We start from the raw sequence: 18,150 nt of genomic DNA on the forward strand, positions 1-18,150 counted from the left end.
CGGTTTGTATTTTCAAGTTTTGCCTGTGCCCCTTTTTTTAAAAGCCAATGAGACCAAGTTAATTAAGCCTGAGGGGTTATGAACTGTTGGCAGTTAATAAGTCATAAAATTCCTCCATAAAACAGGATGCTAGATTCCATCACCAAGACAAGGAGTACAAAGGGCCGGTGTATAATATCTAATTGTACAAAAGGACTGGGATTTCTCAATGACTGCTCATCTGGAGTCTCAAGGGCATGCTCACTGTGGTTTCCTGATTTTTAGAAGCCAGTTTAAAAAATGAGTTTATTAAAGAGTAATTTGCCTGAAAGTTCAGGAAGTTTGGGGTGGTGAAGGGCGGGTGGAAAGGGGAGAGAAAAAAGGAAGGAAGGAAAGAAGGAGGGAGGGAGGGAGGGAGGGAGGGAGGGAGGAAGACCAAGACTGAAAGAGAGGAGAAGGAGAAGAAAAGAAAGCAAAGGGCTCTCACCACATTTGCGTGGACATGATTGCATTTGTCATCTGTTTTCTTTCCCTTTTAGGATGTTCACCATGGCAACGGTACACAGCAGGCTTTTTATTCTGACCCCAGCATCCTGTATGTCTCCCTCCATCGCTATGATGAAGGCAACTTCTTCCCTGGCAGCGGTGCCCCAAATGAGGTTAGGTTTATTTCTCTACAGCCCCATTTTTTATTTGTATCTTTTCAGGTAATTGCATTGCATGATTACCCCTAATTTTCTCATCCTCCACTGGTGCTTTAAATTGCACTAGATTACCAAATGGCCCACTGGGAGTGGGGACAGGGTAGAACAAGTGCATAACCCAGAACAGTCCTTGTCAAGTGGGGCCAGGTTGACTTGACATGCTCTTTGATGCTGGTTTCAAAAGGACATTTTTGTGTGTTTTCTTATTTTGATTCACCTTCTGCCTTTCCTCTCCACCCTCCCTCTGGCACTTCCCCCTCCTTCCCCCTCCTCCTTCTAGGTTGGAAGTGGCCCTGGTGAAGGTTTTAATATAAATATTGCTTGGACAGGTGGCCTAGATCCCCCCATGGGAGATGTGGAGTACCTCACCGCATACAGGTTGGTTCCTGTTTCTTCTTGAAAGTGCCAAATAGAAGTAACAGGCTGAGATCTACCAGAGTTTGAATGCAGCGGCCTTGACCATCATAAAAATGACCCATGGTGGAACTGGCTTGAAGGAAACATCTCTTATTATGTAGTATCTGGAGATCTCTTTTTTATTTTATTTTATTTTATTTTATTATTTATTTTATTATTTATTTTATTTTACAAAACTCAGTGTTAATATTGCTGGCCACCCACAAGACAGAATATGTTCATTTGGTGCCTGAAACAGATCGCTGGAGGAGGGTTGTTTCTTCCTATAAACTGATTCATAAGCGTTTTCAAAGCCAAGGAACGAATGGTCACACAGAAAAAGAGAGAGAGAGAACCTGTCAATGTAAACATATTTTATTACAGATTCCGGTGATTTCCCTGCAATTTGCTTCATTATTACTGCCTTTGGAAATCCACTCTTTCATAGTGATATTATTACCAACCAATTAAAAAGGTCACCATTGCCTTTTTGAACTCCTGGTGACTTCACAAACAGCACCAGGCAAGTTTCTTGGCCAAAGTGAGGAAATAGTTCATCACCACCTTCTTCTGGGTTAGTTTTGACCTTCAAGTCTAGTCTGCAACCTTCAGGTCTCTGTGGTCTCCCATCCTAATTCTAAACAGGTCTTACATTGCTTAGTTTTCCAATAAGTTTAGTTTTCCACTAAGTCAGCTGCCACTTGCTGAGTACTAAGCAAATATATATGGAAGCAAATCCCTTTGGTTTCCATGGAATCTTTTATTTCAGATTGAGGTGCAAGGATCTGAAAATAAATAGATATAAAACTATAGAATGAAGAGGTGCTTTAGTTGGCTTTACTGATTGACCACCAGGTGTAAGTGAAACATAGGCAGAAAATGTAAGATTCTGCTTGTCCATCACATATTTGGACAACTTTGCTCAAAATGTCCATGTAGTGAACTCAGTCACCTATAAAGGGTTCCTCTGCATATTAATCTGTATGTTTTTGGGGTCCCAGGCAGCCCCGTTGGTCAGGACCATTCTCAGGCAACAGTGTAATCAATGCCAGCAAGATTCTTCTCTGTCTTTGGTTGTTTAATGCATTGTTGTGGGTAAGTTGTGGAAATGCTCTTCTTACATAACTAAAGATCTTACTAAAAAAACCATGTATTTGGTAAATAGGGTTTTGTTATTGTTATAGTAGACTGACCTGACCACTGCACTATAATTAGGGAGTGGCTCACATCTTATATAGGCTTTCCTGCCGAATCACGAAGTGTGGGTCACAAGTGTACCTTGCATGATAATTTTGGCAGGTGACTATAAAGCTAGTGCTCCTTCCACATCTACATACAATAAATTAATTGACTTCTATGTAGGTTCTTCACTTTGATCTCTGTGATTGAAACACATCGGTTATATGCTTGTGGACAGCCTATTTGCAATCTTCTAGGCATTGATGCACAAATCATGAAGGCGGGGGATAGATGATCATCGTGGGATTACAGGAGAATCCAGGTTCCTTGTAGCCCCACTCCTTACCTCATCCTTTCAACAAACCTGTTGGAATGGGCAGGGATCCAATAAGCTTCATAAATGGAGGAGTGCCATGTGTATGAGTGTGTGTGCTGCCATGTTGCTATGAAGTTACTCAGCAGGAACTAACAAAGCTTGTCAGCTGATTGGGCAGCTAATTTCTAGTGACTTCAATCATCTTTGGTCATCATCTGTGGCTCCATTCCACTGGCCAGTCACTGTGGAATCAGAGACCATGATGATGATGATGATGATGATGATGACAACGACAACTTATACCCTAGATAGGATGCAGATGTTGTATGCAACTGCAGTACATTTATCCATTTTTTTCTTCTTCTTGTGCTTCTGTGTGGTCGTCCTCCTATCCCAACTATAGATAAGCAGCTTTTCCAATGCAGCATTCATACTGCCCTCTGACTAGGACCTCTTCTTGGTGGCATCTGCCCTCCTGTCCCACACAATAGCCTCAAGCCCTCAGGTGGCATCTTCAACTACAATATGTGTGATCCATTTCGAGACTGGTTAGCTTGTTTTCTAGCTTTATAGGCCCCAATTCCTAATAATCGGTAGGTTTTGTCTATTGTTCTCCAGGTTTGCCACACTTACCACAATTCCAGGCTAACCCCCCAGTGATCTGTCAGAAGGCCCTGCCGGAAAGTCCATTTTATTTTGCAGGAAATGGCAATTGAACACCCCCCCCCCTTTAGGGACTGCACTCCCAGTTTTTATTTGTTGTATTTTACTGACCCTAAGAAGGATGGTGGCCATAGACTTACAAGGTATCTTTGTTACCATAAATTCATATGGAAACACTCTCACTTTAGAATAGTTTCTATTATCCACCCCCTCTTACAATGGGGAATATGATTTACATCTATTGATTTACAAAAGGCTTACTTTCATATAGTGGCAGTACTATCACCACCCCTTCCTCCATTTTATAGTGGATGACTTTATGTATCAGTTCTGCATTTTGCCCTTTGGTTTAGTCATGGTAGGCCAGGTGTGCTCACATGATATTGCACATTTTTGTACAAGGTATTATTTTCTTTATCAATCTATATGAACAATTGTCCCTTGGGTGGGTTATCTGGTCTCGACGTTTGTGCCGTATTTCACCTGACCCAAATGAGCCTCTTAGAGACATGATACTTCCACACTGTTCCTCCAGGTTCATATCATAGAAGGTTCTGCAACTCTATTCCCCCACCTATCAGTGACTGACCACAAGCAACTCAGGGAAACCAACACTCCTCTCAGGATTTACTGTGTTGGTTTCAGGAATTAAAGGGGATCAGTGGGAACTGCACCGAGTCCTGCATGTTCACATGGGATGAGACTATAGTGAAGAGTGCATTGCAGTTGAGAGGCTAATACATTTAAATAAATAAATAAGAAAATAAGAAATTCTTAAGCACTAGAAGATTCTGAACAGGCATGTATAGGCATATAACCCATGTGTGTGAATTTAACACATAGGAAGATACCAAGTTGTGGAAGTTTGCTTTAAATATTTCCTTTTTGTGAACCTTACCCTACTCCCAATTCCACATAATATAAAGTAGGAAATTTGTCTCTTCTCTTGTGCACTTTTCTGTTAGTGCAGCAATACATCTCAGGTTTTGACTAATGCAGTTCAAAGTACCAATCGAAGCAAATATTTGTAGCTCAGGGTTGAACTGTGGAGTCCTTGGTATTCTCTGAGCCTTGTTGTTTTCTTGCAGACGTTTCATTGCCAGACTAGGCAATATCTTCAGTCCAACTGAAGCAATGAAACATCTGCAAGAAAACAGCAAGGTTCAAAGAGCACCAAGGGCTCCACAGTTCCAAGTTCTTGATGCGGTCATACTTGTCAGAGCTGGGCAAGATGCTCAGCTTTGGTCAGGAATCTCAGGCTAAGTTAGCAACAGTTAACTTCCAACTTTTCCAACTAACAGTGGAACCCACAATTTTTTGCTCTGGCCACTATCATAACTTATAGCTTTAAATGTTACAGTATATCTAATGCATACCTTCATGGCATTGCTAATATACCACAAAATCTATAAACCCTGCTTTTTCTCCCTCCCATCTCAACACTCTTGGGTGGTCTGTGAATGCACAGTGTTGAGATGGTTTTGCATTCAGACATAACACACCTGAAATTGACACTTAATGCCAAACTTGGGGTGGTGGAAGGAAGCATGAAGTCACAACCTTGCATTGTTTCTGTGAAATGGGTTTTGATCTCATGTACGTAATTTGCCTATCATGGCAAACACCTAGTCAAAGATTCAATTACTTAAAAATATGCTGTCAAAACTGGTAAACCTCAAATGGAACTATTCTAATACCTCCATTAATCCTTTGCCAAGATCTTTGTATAGTTTTTAAAAGCAGTATTTCAATGGTTTGGTGCTGTTACTCAGCTTCTCTCACCTCCTAAATTCTTGGTTTACAGTCAACCTCAGATACTGAATAAGGGTGTAATATTAAAAATCTTTGACTAAGTACACAACCATGCTACTATCAGAAAAATCCTCACAGCTGCTGATGGCATATCATCGTGAAGAAGTAGAATTATATTCCGAGGTAATTTAATACAGGTATCAGTCTATGGATTATTTCCAATACAGCCTGAATCCTTTTAATCTAAGAATGCTTAAATGTTTGTAGTACATTGTTATTAGTACTTAGATTGTATTTCATCTTTCTCCCAAAAGCTCAAGGGGGCATACATGGGAGTTGAGAATGTTACTGGTCCCAAGTCACCCAGTGAAGGTTCATGGCTGAAGGTAGATTTCAGAGAATGGAAATGGAGTCTCTCTGCTACTAAACTAACACCATAACCACTACACCACATTGGCTCTTGAACTGTGTACTGTTGTTCTTCACACAACAGCTGTGTACAAAAGGACTCTCAGAACTCTTCCTATTGGTGGAAAAGAAAATTGTGGAGAGAATTTCAGGATCCAAGGTGAAACAACTTCAGAGGCTTTTGTGGGGACTTTGAAAGTGGTTTATGACATCAGAATATTCTAATGAGGTATCATTCAAACTGCTCATCAGGGACACCTAACATATCTGGTGGCCCTGGGATGTCACCTGGGATGTCATCAGAAATCAGCCTACTTGGTTGATAACTTGAATCAAATATTTTTGGAAGCAAGTAAAAGAATAATCCTACATTTATGTCAGTTATAATTTACATTGCTTAGTCCATTTTGGCTAAAGTGACTGTGACTTCCCCCCCCCCTTTCATTTGAAGCCAAGTCAAGTCTCCCCAAATCTCAAATTACTTAGGGAATACTGGGCAAACAAAAAGCAGAAAAAAATTGTAGATGGTCAAAACACTATAGATATGGTTGCTGAAATATATATGGGATGGCTGAAGCTTAGTTTTGGTTTTGGTCAGACAGACCACTGATGGGCATACTGTACTACTTAGGTCAATATCCAGGAATGCCTGCCAAAAAGATGGTTTTGTTAAAGAAGAGTGTTCTAAAAATTTAGTAGAAAATAATCAAAATCTGAGTTGTCTTTTCAAATCTGTCTCAAATTTATAAAGGGATAACTCTGTTATTTTTGGTTTCATAGCAGAAAAAAATGGAAATTTGTTATCTTGAAATATATTTTCATTTTGAATTACTTAACTCTTTCACACAATGTTCAAAAAAAGAGAGATCTTACAGTGAAATCAATTACTACCTTGCATAATTTATTGCCACATCTGACACATTGTGTCAACACTTCTCTAACCAGGACGAATTATTAAATCATTTCAAAACTACAAAATACATACCACAGTAGAATTAATATCTCAGAGCTAATGCATAGCCATGGTTAGCAGTATGGAAATGAGCTCCAGGCCTGTGTGTCCCCTCCCTCCTTCCCTCCCTTCCCGTTCTCTTTTATATAGTGATTGGAGGTTTCTAAACCTGACTTAATGGCAAATCATAATTTCGCAGCCTACCAAATACCAACTAACCATGTGTTATGCTGCTGCAAAAAGAATAGTAATAAATTATTGTCTATTGAAAAACACCGACTGGAAAGTTCTAAACATGGGATACAATACAGCAAAGAGGGACAAAGGTGTGGGGTGGGGGGAAGGAAATGCGCAAGCTCAGCATTCATGCTTGTTTAGTATTTCACCTAGAAATGGAACCCTTACTTGAAGTGCTAATGTTTAAGGGAAGAGAAAAAGCGTTGGAGAAGCAGGAGTTTATAAGTCTGGGCTCCTGTCTGCAAATTCTTGTACCACTATGTCATGAGTTTAGGTTTATGTCGGTATATCCCTAGTGCAAAAATGATTGTGCTGGAATATCTGTGCATCTGAATTTGAAAGAACAATTGAAAAAGCAGTAAAGGTTTGAGGCTCAAATGGAATTTAGCTTTGGGCAATGGATTTTCTGCATAAATTTGTCTGGGGAGGCAGGAAAATAGAATTATCAATGGAATTTCTTTAGTGAGCTTCACACACCCCGAATTTTAACCTTTGCATGAAAGAACAAGAGGATGTTTGTTACTTGACACTTACTAAACAAAAAACAAAAAAAGTAATTAGTACTTGTCCATTTTAAAGGAGTAAAATCCATACAGGTCGAAGTACAGGAATAGCAGACTTTAGATTTTAAAAAGCCACTTCATTCCTGCAGAGGAAACCATTCAGGAGACCCAAGATGGGGCAGAGAAAAGCTCTGTGCATCAGAAACACTGCTAGTACGGCATCTGACAGTTCAGAGGAGCCCAAAAAAGGAATTCAGCCATTTACATGCCATTCTGAGTAGGGAAGGGTAGGTATGTTAATTTTGGTTCTCTCGGTTTCTCATTTTTGCAAATCTGTCTACCTGAATTCATTGAACTTAAGTCTTTTGTTTTAAAGTTCTCAATAAATGCTTTAATGTACATTTCTCAAGCATTTTCTTCTTTGCAATTTTGCCTCATATACACAGTTTCTGTAATTTTCCCTAACATAATGCATTTTATTACATAATTTTCACAAATATATACAGAACTGGCCAATTGCACTGCAAAATTTGGAACAATTTAGATACTTAATAACTGAATTTCCATGCAAGAGCTGGCTTCAAAACTCACAGCAGGAGAATTTCCCATTCCAAAGCAAAGTAAATAAATTTATCTTCCAAACCTAATGGGGTTTCATAAATATTCCGTCTAAAAAAATCACCACATTTTAATAAGCATCATCTACAACTTGTAGAATAGTATCTTTTTCACATTCAGGTTTCTAGACTTGGTTCCCATCCTTTAGACTATCTGTTTACTGTTTACTGTTTCCTCCTTTAAGGCCCAAAGCTAAATTCTTAACTTTGGGGATTGGGACTGGGAAATGGGAAGAAAGCAGCTGTAAAGGTAACTTGCAGATACAAGACATACAGATGTTTTTGCCCAAAAGTAATTGAAGTGAGAGCTTGAATTTACAGGTTGTCCCAGAACTAATAGGCAATCAAACTTCGGCACTAAATGAGATTTTTTAAAATAAAAAATAACTATAAATGTGCAGGATATAATAATACTGATAGTCGTAATAGTAATAATTTGTAAATAACGATTGTGTAAATAATGATTTATAAATCACACTGATAATGTTACCTTAGTTGGGTAAGGAAATGTCTGCAAGCAAACAACCAAGCTCAGAGAGCACCAAGAACTCCACAGTATAAATAATAAAACTGTAGTAACTGATATTTATTTCAGTGACTGTCCTATTACTTCTGGGACACCCAGTATTCTGCCAAGGTCTGGAGGAATCTGCCAGTTCATAGGTGAAGCTTAAATAGAATCTAGTAAGCCCAGCACAAATTTGTAGTACAATGTTGTTAAATAAAAATAGCTCAGTCTGAAATAGTTAGGGATGGATCTGAAGCATGCTCCATTTGATATTGAAAACTTGTCAAAACTGGCAACTTTCTTAGGCTTACACTGACATTAAAAATAAGAACGTGAAAATGAGGCTAAGATTTGTCCATGCATGAGGAAGCCTTTGGATGATTAATCTTCAAAGCTTGGGTTTCAATTCCAACAGAGCAGGGGCATCTGTATGTGTGTGGAGGGTTGCATGTGTGTCAAAAAGTCAAGATGGTAGGTGCATGATTGGAGCCATGCCCATTTTTACATGCACTACTGTACCGTTTTTTAAACTTCCCTGCAGATTGCACGGCTATAGGACAAGCACATCCAATATGGAACTATATCTACACAATAGAATCTAGCTAGTACAGATGTGAGAGGTGGGATTTTTAAAAAAATTAAATCGGCATATGTTTTGTCAAAGAAAAAGGTTTTATTTTAAGAATTGTATGAGGGAAACTGTCTGACAGTTTCAGCCATCTCTAGGAAGGATCTGGTAATAAATGAATAAAACTTGGGAGATTTAGTGGTGTTTAAATGAATAAGCATATATAGAAGCACACACACAAACAAACATTACTAATTGATTAGCGCTTCATCCTAAGTTTCTCTCAGAATATTTCAACTTTATATTTACACACTATTACTATTGTAATAGTAACCCTTTGTGATAATAACAAATTTCCTTTGCCCAATTAGGGCATTATTATTATTATTATTATTATTATTATTATTATTATTATTGTTTTATTTATTTTTCATTTTATATGCTACCCTTCAACCCAAAATTTCACAGGGCTGGCATTTCCTCTGCCATAAGGAAATGACAACTTGGAAGAGTAATTTGAAATAGTTGAAAAATCTAACTCCACCAATCTAACTTTAGTTGCTGATCTGAAAGACAAATTTATAGCTGAATTATCTACCCTGATGTTTCCCAGTTTGACAAATTTCAATTATTGGACTTCAACTCCCTGAATTTCCAGCCAGGTTATTCACTGCAGAGAATGATAGAAGTTGAAGTCCGCACATCTAGGATTTGCCAAGGCTGGAAAAAAGTGGTTTACCACTTCACTTCTGCATTAGTATCTGTTCTACTTATGCTTTCCCATTGCTCAAGGGAACAATCTCCTGAACATTAAGTGAAGAAGCCAGTTCCTTTTTTCTCCAATGTGTGGTCCAGAAGGATGTGAAGCTTCAGATTAGTCATGGATATTCCTAATCTGCTTTTAAAAAATGCCATGATTCACTCTTTGGATTTTTTATATCTTTCCAGGAATAAATTCACCTTGATCTGGGCCTCCAGAAGAGGCCATTTTCTTGTACTGTATATATTACAAAATACCCCTGAGTAGGTTGCTGGTGTAAGAAGCTGAAAGTGAATGCTGTTTTTACAGCCATGGCCACCTTCTGGGTGAAATAAAAGATCCCAAGCTGTTAGCTCACAGTCCACTGGGAACTCCTAAGTAATGGCCTCAGCAGAAGAAGCTGCTCCTGCTTGTTGTTGTTTTTTGCTTGCAACATATTAGTTAAAACATGTTGTTGTATTGTGCAATGAGACTGTTCAATTTTCTGACTCTTTAGCTATTTTAAAACATACTGTACCTACATACACATTTACACAAAGAGCGAGAACCCTTTTAAAATAATGAGCACCCCTTGTGCACTGCTGCTTCTGGGACCCCATCCAGGCCTCAGCTTTCATTCATAAGGCCATCTGCAAGGATTTCCTTCTTGACAGCAAAAGGGCCTTAACTCTTAATAAGCCTTTACTCACAAGTGAACATGTTCTTAAGTCATACAGTTTATTTCTGGGCCTGATCCCTTATTTGCTTGTTCTCTTGGCTTTGGCTTCTTCTGCTAAGCTGGGTGCCTGGTCCACTGTCTCATGGTGGTCCAAAACATGGCCTTGTACCTTCAGAATCACCAATGCTAGTTCATGCTACAAAGAACTGGCTCCATGTCCAATAATTCAGTGCCAGCTCAGGCCTTTGCATTCCAATTCTTGCTTATTAATTCCTCCCCTCTTCCTGGATATCTCCCATGGGTATGTTCCTGAAAATGCATGTTCCTCATTCTACTCCTTTTAAGTCTACCTTCATGACAGCAGTGGGCTTGTTCAAATCTGTACAACACATATCATTCCCTACAATTAAAATCCTATTGGGAGGGGAGGGGGAACAGGCAATGAACCGTTTAAGTCTCGCTCAGATCTTGGTCATCTGTACAGAGATTAACTTTTCCATATTTAAAGGCCTGTCAGCTAAATCTAATGCTAGTCCCAATCTCAACGACTAATCTCAGTCCATTTCTGATCAGCAAATATAAAAGATGCTGCATGTTTTAAAGCAACCATTGAGTTTCTTTTTTCTGTTTTCTGCCAGTGGAAGAAAATATTGCTCTGCAATATTATAAAAATGAATTGGAGAATATTTTCAAGATGACATTTGAGAAACAGAATAGCTTGGTGTCTTCATGACAACAGTGACAATAGTAAGCCAGAAAGTATTGGCCTTTTTTTAAAAAAAGGAGAACTGTGTCAGAGCAGGATATTGTGTTTGAAAATGAACAGAAGGCAGCAATTGCCAGAATATATTTCCCAGAGCTCTAGGATCATCAGATTCTCTCCAAACTTGTCCTGGCTTCCAAGTTTGTTCTCATATGGTGTAATCAGGGTGGAAAAGTGATGAGGAGATAAAACAATTCATGGCCTCACTTGCTTTATATATCAATTTCTTTTGCTTGCATGATTTAAACATTTTACAACACAGTTTATTTTCTTAACATGACTTGCCCAAAGGGTTGATACTGTACTGTGCCCTAAAATCTGTAGTGTGCTGGAGCCAGCTTGTACCGGTTCACCAGAGCAAATTGTTAAATTTTCTGGAATTTTGTGAGCCGGTTGAGAGCAGAGCTCAGCCACAGTGCCTAGCTCACTGATCAACTGTCTGGAGGCTAGTGGCACAGCCTGGCGGTGGCAATGGAGCTGGCAGACCCAGTTGTTAAGCATTTACCAGCATACCATTATCTAAAGTCATAAATGAGAGGCACACTGCTGAAAAATTATCTGTTGCATTTTTTCACTTTAGAGGACCTTCTACTCCAGAGACTTGTCTGAAGCCATGAAAAGTACCAGCTGCTTTATAGTAGCTAGTGAGAAACTCTGAAAGGGGGCCTTTAAGAAAGAACTTGCCCTAGAAAAGTAGAAGGATTTATGTGGCACTTCCATGATAACAATTGGTTTATTTTATTCTGCTGAGCAAGAATCTCTGATCTCTTTGAATATTTTGGCAGCATGAGATGCTGCATGCTATCAGTGCATGTCTTAATTTTGGACCTCTTTTATGTCAATGTCCAACGGATTAAAGATATTTCTGTTTAGAGGAAAGAATGGAAAAATCTAAGGTGGAGGGGAGAAGAAAGCTTTATTCAACACCTAAAAGCATTCTGAATGACTCATTATACTTCAAAGTTTCAGAAAGCACAAAAGATGAGTCAGAGAATGAAAGCAGAGGCATACATGGAAAAAAGTATTGCACAACTTACAATTACACAAATCAGGGATAAATGCATACACAATTCCCATGTGAGTAGTGTGAGCATAAATGGTTACAACATTTTCTACATTATTTTTAATTTCTAGGAAAAAGAAATTGGTCTGGAATACTGTTTTGCTAAAGTGGATATTAAACTGAACAGGTTTTTTAGTGATAAGGACACCCCTGCCTCCTTGTGTATAGAATCCTCTATTGTTGTCCCATGGCTGGGCCCAATAACTTTTAGTTGCTCACTTCTGATTTGAAATGCTCTTACTATAATACAGTATATTCCAGTCTGTAAAATCAGCTAATGATCTTTGCTGTGAAACATGTATAAAATGATCTTTTCTGTGAACGTGTGTAAAATTTATAGCATTGCACCCCAGTGCTTTATACTTATATTGTTTAACTGCTTTCCATTCATAGATGTTTTATTATCCATTTTGAGAAGGAAGGGGTCACTTCCAAAACAAAACAAAACAAAACAAAACAAAACAAAACAAAACAAAACAAAACAAAACAAAACAAAACAAAACAAAACAAAACAAAACAAAACAACACTGCAGCAGTTATGTCTTTCTTTTAAATATCTACTTTATGTCATTTAGGTAGTAAGCACCAAACTTTGCAGAAATTAAAAAAAGGGTGGGGGGGGGACACCTAAGAGTTAAAAGGCAAAACTAGCTGTGTTGTCATTTTGTTACAGATCTCACTTGTTAATCCCTGATAACCACCTTCATTTTTTAAAATTTTCACTTTTTCTCTTCCGCTACCACTACCTTTCAGGAAAAGGATTCTTCTAAATTAAAATTCTAGCTCCTGCTTTCTGACAGGCTCCTTTTAAAAAATGGTTTGCACATACTTAATTGCACATTTTTGGAATTATGATCATTTTAACACACACACATGCAAGATAAGCCTGTCCTAAAAGTAAGGAGGAAGACCAGCCTTCCTCAGGTGTTGGATTTCAATTCCCATAATCCCCAGCCAGCATGCTGTCTTGAAGCCCAACACACCTAGAGTGAACAAAGTTAGGGAAGGCTCATATCTGATTTGAAGAAGCACAAATGATGGAAACATCCTAGGTTCCACTTGTGCTGAAATTAGGTGTACTGACTCAGGACAAGGATGCAAAAAGTGCACATGGGGGGGGGCTGCTTAGAATCCCTGAGAATGGGTGGAGCCAGGGCTGCTGCTGGTATACAAGGCATCCTTGTGCAGAATACCACTTAGCGACACCCCCCCAACATCTTTTTTAATATTCAGAATATTGTATCTCTTCTTTCTTGGGCTGTCTCTTTCTATATAACCATGCCAGGTGCCATTGTTTCTATGTGGCTTTTAATTTTTTTTTAAAACTTCCAACTGGTGCCCCTTCTTATGGAGCATCCTTGTGTGGCATCCAATTTGCACACCAGATTGTGGCGGTGGTCCTAGATGCAGCCAAGCATTCCACCATTTTGTAGCATATTCTATAATTTGTGCTGAATTTAGGTATAGTGACTCAAAACAAGAATGCAAAAAAGTGCCCCTTTTTTGCATAAAACCATAAAACCATTGATCCCTGCAAGTGGGTCCTGCCCCCCCCCACTTTTGTAACATGACTTTAGAGATACTGACAAAGCACAAAACAAATAGAAATTGTGTCATGACACTTCTGTAGTTAAAGAGCTGAGGTGGAAATAGCTTCATGTATTGCTTTCATTAGGTTCAAGCTGGTCTCTAAAAGTTGCTTTTTAAACATAACAGCATATTCCCTCACTGTTTCAGGTTTTTAAATATGATACCTGAAAATTATCTACTTTCTGGCTTGCGTGTTATGTAGTTTAAACCTAGGCTATGGCTGTTTATTAAGTACATCTTCCCAAGAAGCTTACTAGAAAAGTTCTTGATATTAAATGAAACTGAGGAAAGAACCAACTATTGATTTTAACTGTATTCTTCTCATCATAAAAAAACCACCCAGCCAAGTTACCATACTAAAATAAAAAGAAACTATAAAGCCCTACCTAATATTCAGCAACAAACACATTGATGGGAATCCAAGACCTGGATAAAGAGGTAACTCTTCAGCAATTATGATTTTTTACTTGTAGATTTTATAACGTATAATGTATAACAACTTGAGTGGCAGATCAACAGAAAGGCAAGATATACACTTAAAAATAAAAATAAAAAAGTGTTGCCTTGCAATATAAAATGGGATTGGGAACTTTCAGTTCCTGAAGCTATTGTATAAAATGATGGAGACATTTGAAGCATTTTTAAGGAAATGCAATGTATCCAATTTGTTCAGACATTTTGCTTTCTATTCCAAATGTGATAGCTCATATAAAAAATATTTCCAAAAAAGTGAGACAAAGTGTTTTGGCACTGAAGAAGATGAAATGTTGAAATGCAAATTATGTTTTCAAATAAAATTCCCCATTTGGGGAATGATTTTGGGGAGGTTTTTGATGCTCATTATGCTGTATATTCTTTTTTTTTTCTTTTTATTCTGCTCAAACTTCAGATCTTTTCAAATTAAGCTGGCTACTGTATCCCACCCTAAAAATCTCTGAGCGTTTTGCTGCCAGACCTCATACAATCCATTGCAGTTTTGGGAGATAATGGATGGGCATCTGCAACATGCGACCCATCATGTCAAACAAAAACAGAACATAATATCAGAAATGCATTGAATGTCATGTTCGGAAGGTAGGATAAATCTCAACATTCCCCTTCCATTTCTCTTGTAGCCTTCTTTCTCACACTATTTTCTAACAGGCCAAGTAAATTGCCGTACGTATTGGACCTTTGAGGCTTGGGGCAAAGAAAGGAAAAATTATTTACAAAAGCTTGAAAATATTTAATCACAAGAGGCAGGGGACAACAATGTTTTAATTATCAGTACCTTAGGCCATTGGCTGGCTGGAGGCTTTCTCAAACAACCAAATGCACTGAATAGCTGTTTGCCAGCCTTAGGGTCAGGCTGAGATGAAACAGATAAGATAATTGGCTCTAATGAAATCCAGAAGGCCTTGGCTTTCTTCTTTGAGCTTGGATTTGAAAAGTGCTGTGGAAGTGAGCCTTAATTCAAACCAGTCCTGAACTAGGCCCATTTCTCAATGACTTTGATATTGTTTGAAGTTCTAAAAGTGTTCGCCACACCACTGGCCTGCTGGGCCGGGCCTCCCCGGTCACCTTAATTACTAAGCTTTATTGCTGACTTTACTACACAGGAAAGGAGCCATTATATGTTCCATCAACATCAGCTCTCCTCAGATTGGAGGAAAGGGCAGGGTGAAAGGCCACTGTAGGAAGGCAAAAACTTCACTTTGAGGTAGTCAGATCATTTACCAGTGTTGAATTTCACTAGGCTATGTGTGGACATTCCTAACAACACAGAAGTCAAATTTCTATTATTATTTTTTTTAAGTGATTACATTTCAAAACATTTTGTTTGCCTGTGATTTGTGAAGAAAGCCTTTATTTTTAGAGATGGGATTCCAACAAAGAGCTAATTAATCAGATACCAAAAGTTAAGGTGTATTAAAATAGGATATTACTATTAATATTTTTTCTGAATAGGAAATTAGAGAGGACAACAGTACATCCTGGGGAACCCCCCACTGCCAAATTGGTTCTCTTATATCTGCCATGATATCTTTAAGTGTAATAAGAGTAAAACCAAGGTGTTCTGTGAAAACACAGTTCTGTAAGAGTTTCTGTAGCACAGGTAGATGTTATCTACCAACATTTGCAAAAAGGATTACTGTATAAGGTCTATCAACAGTAATGACCATACTTTAATCCTACACTCATTCTTTTTATAAAGTTGGAGACCTTTTAGTTGTTACTTGAACCTCTAGGGTTAGTTTAATAAAGCATTTAAAAACAAAAGCATGGAGGAACCTCACAGGAAAATAAGAAACAATGCAGTTCCTGTCATTTTGAGGGTTAAAAAATGGAGGCTGCATCCAGATATTGCTGTTTTGCTACAGGTTGTAAACAGAAATAGTAACTATGTTTCCAGGTTCTAGAATTCAAACAACATTAGGTAGCCAAGTGGAAAGCCTCTTCCCCTTTTTTAGACCTAAATATGGATGGTGGATTTTTTTAAAAAAAATGTTTAGTACTATAATGGTACAGGTAGAATAGGAGGAAAGGATTATACCAGTGGCTGGGGAATTCTGGGAGTTGAAGTCCACACATCTTAAAGTTTCCAAGGTTGAGAAACACTGGGTGGCAAATTCATAGAAGTGTGGGTTATAAATGGCTACTGCTTTGGATGGATGTTTGCTACCTATGGATAGCTTATTCCATTGTGTTTAATCTCTGAATTTGGAGGGTGGGGGCAGAGAATAGAAGATGAAGAAGCAAGGCATGGAAGGAAAATGTCTTATTCATGATGCCCTCCAAAAATGGAGGAAACCAAAGCTTGTTGTATCATAGTACATGCCTAGTGTAGAAATATCCTAAAAATGGTGCTGGGGATGATGGAAATATCCTAAAAATGGTGCTGGGGATGATGGAAATATCCTAAAAATGGTGCTGGGGATGATGGTTTGCTTTAAAAATAAATAAATCAGTGCCTGGAAGCTTTTATACGTGGGTTTCATTATGCAGTTATTCTATAACAAGTTCATCTTCACACCACACACACAAAAAATCTATTAAGAGGACAATGGAATAGCTATGCAACACTTTTTTGCTGATAATGTTGGTATCCTTCCACAGTTGCTTTTCCTTCCCAAAAGTTGACTTATTTATTCTAAGGGGGGAAAAAGACTTCAGCTGGAAGTATGTTGGCCTCAACTATACTTTGATTTGCACTACACGAGGAAGGAACAAACTTGAGAAATGTGTCTCCCTTTCTCATTAATAAAAGCTTAATTTATTCAGGGCATATCCAGGTCTCAGAAGGCCTAAGGCAGGGGTAGCCACCTGTGCCATTAACTGCATGCATTCTCATCCTCAGGTCTCCAGTGCCTGAAGGACCCCGAGATCACATCATCAACACTTGGTAGCAAAATGGCCAAATTTTAATGAGATGTTTAAAAAATGGCAAATGAAAGAAGGGAATGGGAGCCTAAGGCCTGCTCCAATTCTTATCCTTGACCTCCAAGCCCAAAATCTGTTTTAAAATGCTACAGAGTCATTTCTAGTCCATTGGCAGTTTGGGAGGTTGAGCTATGGACTCTGACTCATGAAAAATTGCTCATCTTGAACTAAAATATGGTTTTGTATTAGATGATAAAACAGAAACTTTAAGGATTGTGGTTGGAATCAAGTGATGCAGCCCTATGAATAAGGTTTAAAAAGGTTTAAAAATTCAAGGTTTAAGATTTAAAGAAATTAATGTGATGCTGAACTATATCCTAAAAATTTGGCATTTATCAATTTATGAAAGATGTTGGACTTGGAACAGTTTCTATGGGATTGGTATAACCACATTAATTTGGATTCAGATTGGATTCAGATTCACTATTACAGTAGGTACTGAAAACTCTTACTGTTTGTAAAGAGCTTGCAGTTTACACTTAAACTTCTGTGAGACAAAGGTTAGCATTTTTACAGCAAGTTTCATAATCAGTCTATTAAAACTAAAAGCAAAAATAGAATAAAGACTGACAGTTCAAACCTATGCAATTTTCTTTGGAAGTTCCACTATGTTCGATTACTGATATTATTATACTAAACTATAATATCAGTTGATCACTTTTGGCGTAATGTGTCTTGTGTAAACTATTTGTTGTGGTTTCTAAAACCATGGTTTGTTGCATACTGTTATGTGTGAATCCAAACAACTCTGATAAATCAAACCATAGTTTAGTACAATATGTGCTCCAATATGCTTTAGCTTAATTCAGTCATTTTCAGCTCTGAAATTCATTTATTAACAGAGATTCTGAAAACATGACAAAGGAAATGCTAGTAATCATTTCAAAGTAACTTTTTTTTCAGACAGTCTTTGAACTCACAAAGATTACTTTATGTGAGTGAGATACAGAAGATCAAAGAAAAAAAATATATTTTTGCTTTGCTCACTACAATGAACATGAAATAATAGGAGAGAGTGGGGACAGTGCTCACAAAACAAATGGTAGCTAATGTGACTTAAAGGTAAAATAGGTAATAAAACCAGAACAGGCACTAGCACATGTCTTTATTTATT

The 18,150-nt window shown here is 38.0% G+C and overlaps 1 protein-coding gene across 1 annotated transcript in view; it reads left to right on the forward strand.

Annotated features, from left to right (window-relative positions):
• HDAC9 (histone deacetylase 9) overlaps window positions 1-18,150 on the forward strand; it is a 284,421-nt gene that overhangs the window by 204,443 nt on the left and 61,828 nt on the right. The window contains exons 20-21 of the mRNA XM_063303735.1: window positions 519-638; window positions 964-1,061. Of these exons, the coding sequence (XP_063159805.1) occupies window positions 519-638; window positions 964-1,061 (218 nt within the window). The remainder of the gene's footprint in view (window positions 1-518; window positions 639-963; window positions 1,062-18,150) is intronic.

Source organism: Candoia aspera, chromosome 4, assembly GCF_035149785.1.
Source record: "Candoia aspera isolate rCanAsp1 chromosome 4, rCanAsp1.hap2, whole genome shotgun sequence".
Taxonomy (NCBI): domain Eukaryota; kingdom Metazoa; phylum Chordata; class Lepidosauria; order Squamata; family Boidae; genus Candoia; species Candoia aspera.